The following is a 15,326-nucleotide window of genomic DNA, read 5'->3' as shown; positions in this document are numbered from 1 at the left end:
TCTGTTTGATTGTATATCTGTGGTTTGATATTAGGATCATTTCTGTTCAAGTGTGTGTGTGTGTGTGCGTGCGTGCGTGCGTGCGTGCGTGCGTGCGTGCGTGCGTGCGTGCGTGCGTGTGTGTGTGTGTTTGGTCAAACTTTAAATAGTTTAATGGATATTCAGACTCTGTGAAATACATTTTAATTGTGCAACTTGACCCATTTTTGCTTGATTGTTGCACTGGTAGGTCACTGAAAAACACGGTGGTGACCGACGTAAACAGTGCATGAGATATATTCATAATTCAGCCATGATGCTCACGATCACAATCTATCAGCCATCAGAGGAGAAGTCGGTGTCTTATTCAGGTATTAGAACAACGAGGCCCTTATCGACACCCCCACATTTTATTGTTTATATCCGGAAATTTCACACATGCACACAACACCAAATGGTAAAAAGATTATATTTTTACATGCTATCTGTAGCTACGCTGCTGCGGTAGAATAATTCCATTAACTAAATAACACCTACATCTTTCATTAGTTTAGTGTGGTGCGCCACCGCAAAGAGGAAAATAACGCAGAAAACCTGTCGAAGAGCAACTCGGAACCACTTTTTTTCCTCACTTTGTGTCGGCTAAGCTTCATGCAAATCACAGCAGTTTAATACAATCATGTGGAACCAAAGAGAAAAAGAGGAGCTCTTTTTGAGGATCTGTGACAGGAGTCAGAGATAAAAGATAACATTTCTGTCTAGCGAGTGAAAACAGTGACGCAAACAGACGGAGGAGCTGAACATGAACCTCTGCTCACTGTCCACCTCGGCTCCAACCACACACAGTGTGACAGTAACTAGACCCTCCCATCTCTAGTGATGTCAGAGCTCCATCACTCTGAGTTCAGTCGGCTCACAACACAGTCATGATCCCAGCTGCTGTCATAAAGCTCTCTGCAGCTCTGCTCTGGCTTGGAGGTACGTCACGGACTTCACGTCCATCTTTATGTCGCTATTGGTCTCGGTTTTTGTTGGATTTTCTGTAACATGATGTGATATCTGACTGCTGCAGGTCCAACAGACGGCAGTGATGTCACTCAGACTCCTCTGCTGTGGGCCAACCAGAGTCAGTCTGCCACCATCAACTGCACGCACTCTAAAAATTTTGATTTTGACCAGATGTACTGGTACCAGCAGCTGCCGGGTCAGAATATGAAGCAAATAGTTTTCACCACATCGTACAGCCCTGCACAGTATGAAGAAGGCTTCAGCAAGGAGAAGTTTGAAGCAGAGAAGAAAGACGCTTACAGTGGATCTCTGACAGTGAAGCAGCTGCAGCCTGAAGACAGTGGAGTGTATTTCTGTTCTGTCAGTAAACACAGTGATGCAGCCGATAGAAGAGCTGCACAAAAACCCCAGAGACAGTGAAAGAAAACTTATTTTAACCTGTAGGTGGAGCTAAAGAGGAGAATAGACTGTTTATATTATATACACATAATAGTCTTTAAAATCAAGCTCCATGTATCAATAAAAAAATAGATACATGGAGAACAATAAATCTACACACTGATACAACAAATGATGGAATTGAATCAATAAATCAGTTCTGTTGGGGTGATATTGGAGTATAGATGATTACCTTTAAAAGCACGAACAATACATTTAAAAGTAATATGAACAGTAATTATATTACTTGAAATACATCTAAACTCAAATAATGAAATTCTGAATAATTACCAGAATTGTTTTTCTTATCTGGATATGATTTCAGGTTATTTTGTGTATTTAGTTCCACTTAGGAATAACTTTCATATATATATATATATATATATATATATATATATATATATATATATATATATATATATATATATATATATATATATATATGTGTGTGTGTGTGTATGTATGTAAAATAGGAAAATATGCAAATAACATAACACATTGTTTTTGTATTGTGAAAGGTGCATTTATTGTGGTTGTTATTCTATCAACTTTTATCCCACAAATATGTCATATGATTATATTCATAGTTAAATTATGTAAATTAATTTACTTTTAATTTTTCACTGCCATTTTTTTTTTTTTTTTTTTACGTTTTTCTGTTACTCCATAAAATTGGTTCAAAAAACGTCTTGTGTTTTGTGTCACACATTTTGTTTTAAACAAACCATTTCAGTTCTTTTGAAATTCGTCCACTTACATAGAAGCAGGTTTGGATCGGAACATTTTCCGAAACACCCAGCCAGTTCAACGGACACGAAGAAATGTTTGCTGTTGGCATGACGCTCATTTTTTATGATAAATAAAAAATGGACACTGTATAAATGCATGTAACCAGAATGTGAGGTGAACTTGATGTTTGTACAGTGAGCTCAGATCGTGTCTCCTCCCCTCTCGGTTTAACCTCTAACATGAGTTCAGCTCGTCAGTCACTGAAGAGACGAAGAGGAAGATAAAGACATCATGATCATCATCATCACTCTGCTGCTGCTGCTCTGCTTCTCTAGTGGGTTTGATTCTAAATTTAGTCAAATTTAACAAACCTTCTCTTTTGTCTAATTTTAACCCCTTTTGTATTTTGTTGCAGATCTGTCACTGAGCAAGGAGGTGCATCAGCATCCACCATCAATACTAGGAAGTCCTCAGAGTCCTGCAACAATCAACTGCAGTCATTCAATAAGTGGATATGACACTACACTGTGGTACCAGAAACCCACGGCTGGTTCCACTCTTAAATTAATTGGTTATATTCAATATAGCAATACAGTCCTAGAGAAGGAATTCGAAGATCACTTCAAAATAAGTGGAGACGGATCAAAAAGATCTGAGCTCAAAGTGCAGAAACTGCAGCCAGAAGACAGCAGCATGTATTACTGTGCAGCTAGTAGACACAGTGGCTCAGTTTGTGTCTTCCTGCTACAAAAACCCTCTGTGATAATCAAACACACACTGAGGAGGACCACAGCTGCAGCAGAGAGCAGTAAACTACAGCAGGAAATCATCAGATATCAGCATAACACTGTCTCTACCAGTGGTGACCCCAAAAGGAGGTCAGAGGGGGCCCATGGCCCCTCTAGAAAAATGATGAACCCTCAAAAGAATCATGTTCTGGACGTATAAAGGCATATTTAGACATTTTCTTAAATCAAGACGTAAATGTAAAACTCAATAAATAAATATATCCATTTAAAATGTTAAAGTTAAATTTAAAGTGTATTAAGATACATTAAATAATTAGTTAAATTAAATTTATTTATTTTGCTTTTTTTTTTTAGCTGTGCTCCCTAAAATATTAATTTTACTAAGAGGGGTCACCCCCGTCCACTCCCTCCTGCAGGAAGTCGACATATTGTTGATTATGACGCCACATGATGTCGACCCCGCCTCCTCCTTTTCATGTACACAGCTTTACTCAGTCTGCCAGCATCACTGCAGCTTTGGATCCATCTGTACCAGGATCATGTTCAAACTCTTCATTGTTTTGGTCTCTCTGCACTTCTGCTCTACAGGTACATGTAACTCATGAATCACTGTTTATTGTAGATTCTCTGCTCTGAATGAGTCTTTTTGTTTTTCAGCAGATCCATCAAAAAACAGCGTTCATCAGAGTCAAGCTGCATTGATCAGAGAACCAGGAGAATCAGTCCAGATAAACTGCAGTCATTCAAACACTAACTTTGACATGATCCAGTGGTACAAACAGCCTCCTGGGAAAACCGACATGACTCTCCTTGGTTACGCTCGTTATACTTCACACACTGTTGAAGATCAGTTTCAAAACCTTTATAAAGTGACTGGTAGCGGCCAGAGTCTGTCGTCTCTTGTCATTCCAAAGCTGAGGCAGTCTGAGGACAGCGCCGTGTATTTCTGTGCTGCCAGTGATGCACAGTGCTGCATGAAGCCTCAGGCTCCAACAAAAACCCTCACTGATACCAGAGGAGCCATCATTCACCTGCTGATGGCAGCAAGAGATACAGGAAAACCTCAGAGGAGGGACTGATCACCCAGCTGTGGAGCCATACCGTCCACTAGGAGGCAGTGTTTCTCAAAAAATGCTCTCAGACAGAAGCAGTTCAAATCCCAGCATGAAGTCTTCCTGCATGAACAAAGACTTACATGTAACTTTGGTCAATTTGTCTCCAAATTTACCTTAAGTGCGTGTGCATGTGTGTGTGCTCGGTTATTCTGTGTTATCCTGTCTTGCATCAGAACTCCTGGAGATTGGCACCAGCTCCCCTTGTGACCTTCAAGGATATTCGGGTAAACATAATGGATGGATGGATTTTAAAATAATACACAAAGGAAAAATCTATTGTTTTACATTATTTGTTTAGCTGTTGGGCACAATTTCACAATTGTTTTTGTGATTTTTCTTTTTTTGCAATCAAAATCACTGGTTTTGTGCAGCTACTTTGAAATATTTGCAAGTAATTTTGTGATATTTGCGCTCATATGTGACGGTAAATGTGAATTTTTGTGACTTGCCTCATGGATCACGGACTGCAACATGACTTCAGTTAGGCCGACACAGCGTAGGAGAAGTAAGAAACACTGCCACCTTCGGGTGGGAGTTGGCATCACATAAACCCAACGTTTTTTGAAATGTTTGAGGGATATTTCCAATAAATAATAAATATATGTGGGGATCTGCAGAAATGTACTCAAAATCATCAATCGCAAAATCCTCAAGAACTGGAGGGTCTGTTTATTGCTATTCTAAAGATGCATCCAAAAGGCACAAGACGTTAAATAAAACATCTACAGAATTTTGGGGGGAATTAATTGAATCATCGTCAGAATAATCGATTACTAAAATAATCATGGCTGCACCCATCACTCGTTCCCTCCCAGTGGGCGGAGTCACATCCTGCAGTGACTCTCAGATCTCACACACGTTCAGTCGGAGAACATGACTCCCATCAGACACAGCTTGTTTCTTTTTGCTCTCTGGATTAACGGTTGGTTCCTGTAACATCAGAATCTGTCGCTGATTAAACTGCTGAGAATTTCTGCTGATTCAATTTGTGTTTTTGTATGTGCAGGTCTAACAGATGGCATTGTGGTCACTCAGACTCCTCTGCTGTGGGTCAACCAGAGTCAGTCCACCACCATGAGCTGCAGTCACACAGATATTTCGTACTACCAGATGTACTGGTACCAGCAGCTGCCGGGTCAGAACATGAAGCTAATAGTTTTTACAACAACTTCTCCTCCATTCCAGTATGAAGAAGGCTTCAGTGAGGAGAAGTTTCCAGCGGACAGGAAGGACGCTCTGAGTGGATCTCTGACAGTGAAGCAGCTGCAGCCTGAAGACAGTGGAGTGTATTTCTGTTCTGTCAGTAAACACAGTGATGCAGCCGATTGAAGAGCTGCACAAAAACCCAGCTGCCGGAGACACAGTGAAGTTACACTGGATCATCAGCAGGGGGAGCTCTCAATTCAAACTCTGCAGCATCTCAACACCAAAGTGCTCAGTATTTAATCTTATTTAAATATTCTCCAAAATGGGGAAAAACATATTGTTTGTGACAGCAAAAGTGATTATTTAAAAATAAAGTAAAAAAAAAAAAAAGAAAAGAAAGAAAGAAAAAAAAGTGAAATATTGTTGTTGTATAATAAGACTCTTGTCTTTTTTGTTGTTCAGTCAGATCATGGCGTCTTTTGGGTGTGTTTGAACAATTAGTAATTAATCAATCACTAAATTACAAATATTTCAATAATCAATTAATCATGATTAATTAAGGTCATTGTTTCCACCCTAAACTACATGCTGATGGAACGACTCTGGCTTGTGTCTCCTCCCTCTCATAGTTGATCCTCTAACATGAGTTCAGCTCGTCAGTCTCTGCAGAGACGGAGAGGAAGATAAAGACATGATCAGCATCATCACTCTGCTGCTGCTGCTCTGCTTCTCATGTAGGTCAAACACTATTCCACCTACAACAAGATTAAATCTTTACAAATATTTATTAATATAGCTGTTTTATTTCCTCAACACAGATCTCTCACTGAGTAAGGATGTGCATCAGGATCCACCATCGATGTTATCGAGTCTTCAGAGTCCTGCAACAATCAGCTGCAGTCATTCAATAAGTGGATATTATGTGATTCTGTGGTACCAGAAGCCAATTGGTGGATCTGCTCTAAAATTAATTGGTTATATTGCAAACACAAGCCCAACACTGGAGAAGGAATTCGAAGATCACTTCAAAATAAGTGGAGACGGATCAAAGAAATCTGAGCTCAAAGTGCAGAAACTGCAGCCAGAAGACAGCAGCATGTATTACTGTGCAGCTAGTAGACACAGTGACTCAGTTTGTGTCTTCCTGCTACAAAAACCCTCTGTGATAATCCAGCACACAAACACACACTGAGGAGGACCACAGCTGCAGCAGAGAGCAGTAAACTACAGCAGGAAATCATCAGATATCAGCATTAAACTGTCTCTACCAGTGGCGACCCCAAGAGGAGGTCAGAGGGGGACAATGGCCCCTCTAAAAAAATGTTACCCTTCCAAAAGAATCATGTTCTGGTCATAGAAAGGTATATTTAGGCATCAAAAAAGGCTTAAGAATTTATTGATTAATCATCAGAATAATTGATTACTAAAATAATCATGGCTGCACCCATCAGTCGTTCCCTCCCAGTGGGCGGAGTCACATCCTGCAGTGACTCTCAGATCTCACACACGTTCAGTCGGAGAACATGACTCCCATCAGACACAGCTTGTTTCTTTTTGCTCTCTGGATTAATGGTTGGTTCCTGTAACATCAGAATCTGTCGCTGATTAAACTGCTGAGAATTTCTGCCGATTCAATTTGTGTTTTTGTATGTGCAGGTCTAACAGATGGCATTGTGGTCACTCAGACTCCTCTGCTGTGGGTCAACCAGAGTCAGTCCACCACCATGAGCTGCAGTCACACAGATATTTCGTACTACCAGATGTACTGGTACCAGCAGCTGCCGGGTCAGAACATGAAGCTAATAGTTTTTACAACAACTTCTCCTCCATTCCAGTATGAAGAAGGCTTCAGTGAGGAGAAGTTTCCAGCGGACAGGAAGGACGCTATGAGTGGATCTCTGACAGTGAAGCAGCTGCAGCCTGAAGACAGTGGAGTGTATTTCTGTTCTGTCAGTAAACACAGTGATGCAGCCGATTGAAGAGCTGCACAAAAACCCAGCTGCCGGAGACACAGTGAAGTTACACTGGATCATCAGCAGGGGGAGCTCTCAATTCAAACTCTGCAGCATCTCAACACCAAAGTGCTCAGTATTTAATCTTCTTTAAATATTCTCCAAAATGGGGAAAAACATATTGTTTGTGACAGCAAAAGTGATTATTTAAAAATAAAGTAAAAAAAAAAAAAGAAAAGAAAGAAAGAAAAAAAAGTGAAATATTGTTGTTGTATAATAAGACTCTTGTCTTTTTTGTTGTTCAGTCAGATCATGGCGTCTTTTGGGTGTGTTTGAACAATTAGTAATTAATCAATCACTAAATTACAAATATTTCAATAATCAATTAATCATGATTAATTAAGGTCATTGTTTCCACCCTAAACTACATGCTGATGGAACGACTCTGGCTTGTGTCTCCTCCCTCTCATAGTTGATCCTCTAACATGAGTTCAGCTCGTCAGTCTCTGCAGAGACGGAGAGGAAGATAAAGACATGATCAGCATCATCACTCTGCTGCTGCTGCTCTGCTTCTCATGTAGGTCAAACACTATTCCACCTACAACAAGATTAAATCTTTACAAATATTTATTAATATAGCTGTTTTATTTCCTCAACACAGATCTCTCACTGAGTAAGGATGTGCATCAGGATCCACCATCGATGTTATCGAGTCTTCAGAGTCCTGCAACAATCAGCTGCAGTCATTCAATAAGTGGATATTATGTGATTCTGTGGTACCAGAAGCCAATTGGTGGATCTGCTCTAAAATTAATTGGTTATATTGCAAACACAAGCCCAACACTGGAGAAGGAATTCGAAGATCACTTCAAAATAAGTGGAGACGGATCAAAGAAATCTGAGCTCAAAGTGCAGAAACTGCAGCCAGAAGACAGCAGCATGTATTACTGTGCAGCTAGTAGACACAGTGACTCAGTTTGTGTCTTCCTGCTACAAAAACCCTCTGTGATAATCCAGCACACAAACACACACTGAGGAGGACCACAGCTGCAGCAGAGAGCAGTAAACTACAGCAGGAAATCATCAGATATCAGCATTAAACTGTCTCTACCAGTGGCGACCCCAAGAGGAGGTCAGAGGGGGACAATGGCCCCTCTAAAAAAATGTTACCCTTCCAAAAGAATCATGTTCTGGTCATAGAAAGGTATATTTAGGCATCAAAAAAGGCTTAAGAATTTATTGATTAATCATCAGAATAATTGATTACTAAAATAATCATGGCTGCACCCATCAGTCGTTCCCTCCCAGTGGGCGGAGTCACATCCTGCAGTGACTCTCAGATCTCACACACGTTCAGTCGGAGAACATGACTCCCATCAGACACAGCTTGTTTCTTTTTGCTCTCTGGATTAATGGTTGGTTCCTGTAACATCAGAATCTGTCGCTGATTAAACTGCTGAGAATTTCTGCCGATTCAATTTGTGTTTTTATATGTGCAGGTCTAACAGATGGCATTGTGGTCACTCAGACTCCTCTGCTGTGGGTCAACCAGAGTCAGTCCACCACCATGAGCTGCAGTCACACAGATGCTACGTACTACCAGATGTACTGGTACCAGCAGCTGCCGGGTCAGAACATGAAGCTAATAGTTTTTACAACAACTTCTCCTCCATTCCAGTATGAAGAGGGCTTCAGTGAGGAGAAGTTTCCAGCGGACAGGAAGGACGCTCTGAGTGGATCTCTAACAGTGAAGCAGCTGCAGCCTGAAGACAGTGGAGTGTATTTCTGTTCTGTCAGTAAACACAGTGATGCAGCCGATTGAAGAGCTGCACAAAAACCCAGCTGCCGAAGACACAGTGAAGTTACACTGGATCATCAGCAGGGGGAGCTCTCAATTCAAACTCTGCAGCATCTCAACACATTTACAAAGTGCTCAGTATTTAATCTTCTTTAAATATTCTCCAAAAAGGGCAAAAAAAAAAAAAGCTACAACAGCAACAACAAAGAAAAACAGCTTCTTTTTGACAATAACAGTTTTATTTATTTATTTATTTTAAAAAGGTGAAACATTGTTGTATAAGAAAATCCTGTCCAGGTTAAGTATCAAAGTCATAATTCAAAATATACAGCAGTAACTCACAAAAAATGCAAATACCAGTATGAATTGAAGTACATTAGGGATGCAGCCATATTTTCTTAATAATCAATTATTCTGATCATTAATCATGATCATAATAATCATTAAAGTTTAGAACATTCTGCATAATTCTCATTCAAGCACTAAAGCTGTTTTTACACAATGTCAGAAATGCATTAAAATATGCAAAATGCAAAATTCAATTCCTTTTTTGAACAATAAAATAAAAGTTTTATTGCCTAAATGCAATAAAACTTTAGGCAATAAAGTTTTATTGCCTAAAACCTTATTGTTTTAGGCAATATGCTGTATGCTTTATCATTTGTAACTTAGGCTGCATCTGTACTTAAAAAAACACTGCCTTCTATTCTGTTGACTATTTCTTTAATAATTGACAGATTATTAAAGAATTAAGCAAAAAGGGATTAATAGGACATTTATTTATTCATCTTTTAATTTTACAGAACCCTGTTTCGCTAAAAATGCAAACTGAGGAGTTCAATGTATTCACAGACGAAACAGGTCTTACTTCTTAAATGCAAACTGTATCTATCTTTTTGTACAATTTTGTTCCAGCTACTGCTCTGAGTGAGTTCTTTCAGAATAAACGTTAAACTTTTACTAAAACAGCTGACAAATATTTCACAAACTCCTTAATCACAACTAATTCAATTCCTTATCTCCACCCTAAACTACTTGCTTATGAAATGACTCTGGCTTGTGTCTCCTCCCTCTCATAGTTGATCCACTAACATGAGTTCAGCTCGTCAGTCTCTGCAGAGACGGAGAGGAAGATAAAGACATGATCAGCATCATCACTCTGCTGCTGCTGCTCTGCTTCTCATGTAGGTTGGACAATTATTACTTGCATTACAATTACAACTAAATACGATCTATGATAATATTTATTAATGTAGCTGTTTTTTCCCCGACATAGATCTGTCACTGAGTAAGGATGTGCATCAGTATCCTTCATCGATGTTACTGAATTCTCAAAATACTGCAACAATCAGCTGCAGCCATTCAATCAATGATTACTATACGATTCTGTGGTACCAGAAGCCAATTAGTGACTCTGCCTTTAAATTAATTGGTTATATTCAATATACCAATCCAGTCCTGGAGAAGGAATTCGAAGATCACTTCAGAATAAGTGGAGACGGATCAAAGAAATCTGAGCTCGAAGTGCAGAAACTGCAGCCAGAAGACAGCAGCATGTATTACTGTGCAGCTAGTAGACACAGTGACTCAGTTTGTGTCTTCCTGCTACAAAAACCCTCTGTGATAATCAAACACACACTGAGGAGGACCACAGCTGCAGCAGAGAGCAGTAAACTACAGCAGGAAATCATCAGATATCAGCATTAAACTGTCTCTACCAGTGGTGACCCCAAGAGGAGGTCGGGGGGGGGGCCCATGGCCCCTCTAGAAAAATGTTGAACCCTCAACAGAATCATGTTCAGGACATAGAAAGGGGTATTTAGACATTTTCTTCAATCAAACCAAAAATGTAAAAGTCGATAAATATATAAATATTCATAAACTACAATCAAAAATGTAATAATATAAATAATCAGTTAAATTGTAATTACGTATTTATTTGTTTCTTCTTTGTTTGTTTTAGCTGGACATTTTTACTGGTCTGGTCCTCTATATAAATTTTCTGGGGTCACCCCCGTCCACTCCCTCCTGCAGGAAGTCGACATCTTGTTGGTTATGACGCCACATGATGTCGACCCCGCCTCCTCCTTTTCATGTACACAGCTTTACTCAGTCTGCCAGCATCACTGCAGCTTTGGATTCATCTGTACCAGGATCATGTTCAAACTCTTCATTGTTTTGGTCTCTCTGCACTTCTGCTCTACAGGTACATGTAACTCATGAATCACTGTTTATTGTAGATTCTCTGCTCTGAATGAGTCTTTTTTTTTTCAGCAGATCCATCAAAAAACAGCGTTCATCAGAGTCCAGCTGCATTGATCAGAGAACCAGGAGAATCAGTCCAGATAAACTGCAGTCATTCAAACACTAACTTTGACATGATCCAGTGGTACAAACAGCCTCCTGGGAAAACCGACATGACTCTCCTTGGTTACGCTCGTTATACTTCACACACTGTTGAAGATCAGTTTCAAAACTTTTACAAAGTGAATGGTAGCGGCAGTAGTCTGTCGTCTCTTGTCATTCCAAAGCTGAGGCAGTCTGAGGACAGCGCCGTGTATTTCTGTGCTGCCAGTGATGCACAGTGCTGCATGAAGCCTCAGGCTCCAACAAAAACCCTCACTGATACCAGAGGAGCCATCATTCACCTGCTGATGGCAGCAAGAGATACAGGAAAACCTCAGAGGAGGGACTGATCACCCAGCAGTGAAGCCATACCGTCCACTAGGAGGCAGTGTTTCTCAAAAAATGCTCTCAGACAGAAGCAATTAATTTCCTTCCTGTTGATAAAGAGTCGAACAATACAATTGATTACACAGAATATACACCGAGTTGTGTTCAATTTATTTGTAAATAACTCCACAAATAAGTTTGTCAATGTATTTGATATATAGATTAAAAAACAAAAAAAAAGAGGGCGCCTCTTTGGATTATCTAAACTCTCCTCAAAGCTTTGAAGCAACTTATTAAATTTAATACTCATACAGTCACATTTGTTATGATTATTAAAAGAACAAACATTTCGCTCTGTGGATTTTCTCCATCTTTGAGTTTTGTGTTTGTTCTCGCCATTCAGGACTCAAACAGTGCATTCAACCCCCTAAATATGGATTATAAAGTGTCTTCTACAATGTGCTACTTCAGATCTGCACATTATAAATGCATTTTTTTTTTTTTACGTTTTATCACACAAAGTTTCTGTAACTCTCTTAAGTTTGTGACCAAACATCTGGTTGCAGTTTGCAAACCGCCTCTTAGAAGGACAACAACTTTTTTTTTCTAATTATTTTGGATCTGTTGTGACTCCGCCCTCCTACAGGGTGTCTACTTCTTTTGCAGATCAGATTTTTTTTTTTTTCTGAGACCAGAGGCTCTAAGCACACAGACAACAGCAGAATGATCACAGAACTGTTCATACTTTCTCTCAAAGCCGTGCTGGTTTTAGGTAATTATTAATTTTTTTTACTTCAAAACAATATATTTCCCTGCTACTGTATCTTGTTTAGGCATTTTTTCCCCACATACACTTTATAATTATGTGTTGCTTTTCTCTTAAGGAGCTTCTCTCAACGATAAGGTTCATCAGACTCCGTTCAACATTCTGGCAAAGCGAGGAGAAGCAGCCAGAATCAGCTGCTCTCACAGTATCCAGAGCTACAATGTAATCCTCTGGTACAAGAGACTAGAGGACAAACAGCTGCAGCTCCTGGGGTATATGTACATAGACAACAAAAATCCTGAACCTGGAACTGGTGTGAAGATGGAGTTAGAAGGAAATGCAAATGAAGGAGAGACCTGTACTTTAGTAATAAAGGAGCTGAATGAGAACAGCAGTGCAGTTTACTACTGTGCTGCCAGTTACCACAGTGCTGAATATCACTGCTGCTCTGTGCAAAAACCTCCTCACAGGTGCAGCTCTGTTCGCTATGGGGTTCTGATAGTTTTAGGTTTCTCATTATAGTTTAATTTTATTTCGTTGGGTCTCTACGTCTAATTCAGTTAGTCTTAGAGAGTGTTCGTTAGCTTTTATGAGCTGGTCTTTGTTAAATATTATTCAGTTTCAGGTTAGCTTCTATTATATGCAATTCAAACTCTGTAGCATCTCAACATGTTTACAAAGTACTGAGTATTTAATCTTCTTTAAATATTCTCCTTATAAGGAAAAAAATGGTTTCATCAGTAACAGTGAATATTTCAACAAAACATTGTGAAATATTGCAGTAGTAGAAAACTCTTGTCTTTTTGTGTTTTTCAGTCAGATCATGGCGTCTTTTGGGTCTGTGTTTCAACAATTAGTGATTAATCAACCACTAAATTACAAATACTTCAATAATAGATTAATCAAAAATAATTCAATTCCTTGTCTCCACCCTAAACCACTTGCTTATGAAACGACTCTGGCTTGTGTCTCCTCCCTCTCATAGTTGACCCACTAACATGAGTTCAGCTCGTCAGTCTCTGCAGAGACGGAGAGGAAGATAAAGACATGATCAGCATCATCACTCTGCTGCTGCTGCTCTGCTTCTCATGTAGGTCAAACACTATTCCACCTACAACAAGATTATATCTTTGCAAATATTAATGTAGCTGGGTTTTTTCCTCAACACAGATCTCTCACTGAGTAAGGATGTGCATCAGGATCCTCCATCGATGTTATCGAGTCTTCAGAGTCCTGCAACAATCAGCTGCAATCATTCAATCAGTGGATATTATATGATTCTGTGGTACCAGAAGCCAATTGGTGGATCTGCTCTAAAATTAATTGGTTATATTCAATATACCAATCCAGTCCTGGAGAAGGAATTCGAAGATCACTTCAAAATAAGTGGAGACGGATCAAAGAAATCTGAGCTCGAAGTGCAGAAACTGCAGCCAGAAGACAGCAGCATGTATCACTGTGCAGCTAGTAGACACAGTGACTCAGTTTGTGTCTTCCTGCTACAAAAACCCTCTGTGATAATCCAGCACACAAGCACACACTGAGGAGGACCACAGCTGCAGCAGAGAGCAGTAAACTACAGCAGGAAATCATCAGATATCAGCATTAAACTGTCCCTACCAGTGGCGACCCCAAGAGGAGGTCAGGGGGGCCCATGGCCCCTCTAGAAAAATGTTGAACCCTCAACAGAATCATGTTCAGGACTTAGAAAGGTGTACTTAGACATTTTCTTCAATCAAACCAAAAATGTAAAACCTAATAAATAAATAAATACTTAAAAATTACAATCAAAAATGTAATAATATAAATAATCAGTTAAATTGTAATTACGTATTTATTTGTTTCTTCTTTGTTTGTTTTAGCTGGACATTTTTACTGGTCTGGTCCTCTATATAAATTTTCTGGGGTCACCCCCGTCCACTCCCTCCTGCAGGAAGTCAATGTCTTGTTGGTTATGACGCCACATGATGTCGACCCCGCCTCCTCCTTTTCATGTACACAGCTTTACTCAGTCTGCCAGCATCACTGCAGCTTTGGATTCATCTGTACCAGAATCATGTTCAAACTCTTCATTTTTTTGGTCTCTCTGCACTTCTGCTCTACAGGTACATGTAACTCATGAATCGCTGTTTATTGTAGATTCTCTGCTCTGAATGTGTCATTTTTTTTTCAGCAGATCCATCAAAAAACAGCGTTCATCAGAGTCCAGCTGCATTGATCAGAGAACCAGGAGAATCAGTCCAGATAAACTGCAGTCATTCAAACACTAACTTTGACATGATCCAGTGGTACAAACAGCCTCCTGGGAAAACCGACATGACTCTCCTTGGTTACGCTCGTTTTACTTCACACACTGTTGAAGATCAGTTTCAAAACCTTTATAAAGTGACTGGTAGCGGCCAGAGTCTGTCGTCTCTTGTCATTCCAAAGCTGAGGCAGTCTGAGGACAGCGCCGTGTATTTCTGTGCTGCCAGAGATGCACAGTGCTGCATGAAGCCTCAGGCTCCAACAAAAACCCTCACTGATACCAGAGGAGCCATCATTCACCTGCTGATAGCAGCAAGAGATACAGGAAAACCTCAGAGGAGGGACTGATCACCCAGCTGTGGAGCCATACCGTCCACTAGGAGGCAGTGTTTCTCAAAAAATGCTCTCAGACAGAAGCAATTATTGTCCTTGCTGTTAATAAAGAGTCGAACAATACAATTGATTACACAGAATATACACCGAGTTGTGTTCAATTTATTTGTAAATAACTCCACAAATAAGTTTGTCAATGTATTTGATATATAGACTAAAAAGAAAAAAAAGAGGGCGCCTCTTTGGATTATCTAAACTTTCCTCAAAGCTTTGAAGCAACTTATTAAATTTAATACTCATACAGTCACATTTGTTATGATGATTAAAAGAACAAACATTTCGCTCTGTGGATTTTCTCCATCTTTGAGTTTTGTGTTTGGCTCGCCATTCAGG

General features: G+C 39.7%; 1 protein-coding gene, 1 long non-coding RNA gene and 2 gene segments (V, D, J or C); all 4 read left to right on the top strand.

The window, feature by feature from the left end:
• Window positions 1–823: 823 nt before the first annotated feature.
• Window positions 824–1,650, top strand: LOC148152769 (T cell receptor beta variable 29-1-like). The segment is given in 2 exon segments: window positions 824–957; window positions 1,052–1,650. Coding segments are annotated over 2 exon segments (408 nt in total).
• A 3,693-nt stretch (window positions 1,651–5,343) lies between these two features.
• On the top strand, window positions 5,344–8,485 carry LOC148152768 (uncharacterized). Its single transcript, XM_088002558.1, has 5 exons — window positions 5,344–5,898; window positions 5,983–6,736; window positions 6,821–7,113; window positions 7,612–7,693; window positions 7,778–8,485. The coding sequence occupies exons 2-5, from the start codon at window positions 6,688–6,690 to the stop codon at window positions 8,149–8,151; spliced, it is 798 nt and encodes a 265-aa protein (XP_087858684.1). The 5' UTR covers window positions 5,344–5,898; window positions 5,983–6,687; the 3' UTR covers window positions 8,152–8,485.
• On the top strand, window positions 8,394–8,938 carry LOC148152767 (T cell receptor beta variable 29-1-like). The segment is given in 2 exon segments: window positions 8,394–8,472; window positions 8,616–8,938. Coding segments are annotated over 2 exon segments (402 nt in total).
• Window positions 8,939–11,605: 2,667 nt separating this feature from the next.
• Window positions 11,606–14,268, top strand: LOC148152766 (uncharacterized). The gene is made up of 3 exons (XR_015761943.1): window positions 11,606–12,359; window positions 12,472–13,443; window positions 13,524–14,268. It is a non-coding gene; the product is annotated as an uncharacterized LOC148152766 (long non-coding RNA).
• Window positions 14,269–15,326: the final 1,058 nt, after the last annotated feature.

This window comes from Poecilia mexicana, unplaced genomic scaffold, assembly GCF_051168715.1.
Source record: "Poecilia mexicana isolate PSO_F unplaced genomic scaffold, ASM5116871v1 scaffold_22, whole genome shotgun sequence".
Lineage (NCBI taxonomy): Eukaryota > Metazoa > Chordata > Actinopteri > Cyprinodontiformes > Poeciliidae > Poecilia > Poecilia mexicana.
The sequence above is the reverse complement of the archived record's forward strand: the minus strand, read 5'-3'. Positions and strand labels throughout refer to the sequence as shown.

Coding starts and splice junctions, on each gene's coding strand:
- LOC148152768 (XM_088002558.1), top strand. CDS start 6,688: ATGACTCCCATCAGACACAGCTTGTTTCTTTTTGCTCTCTGGATTAAT. Junction 6,737..6,820: donor TTTTGCTCTCTGGATTAATG/GTTGGTTCCTGT, acceptor TTGTATGTGCAG/GTCTAACAGATGGCATTGTG. Junction 7,694..7,777: donor GCTGCTGCTCTGCTTCTCAT/GTAGGTCAAACA, acceptor TCCTCAACACAG/ATCTCTCACTGAGTAAGGAT.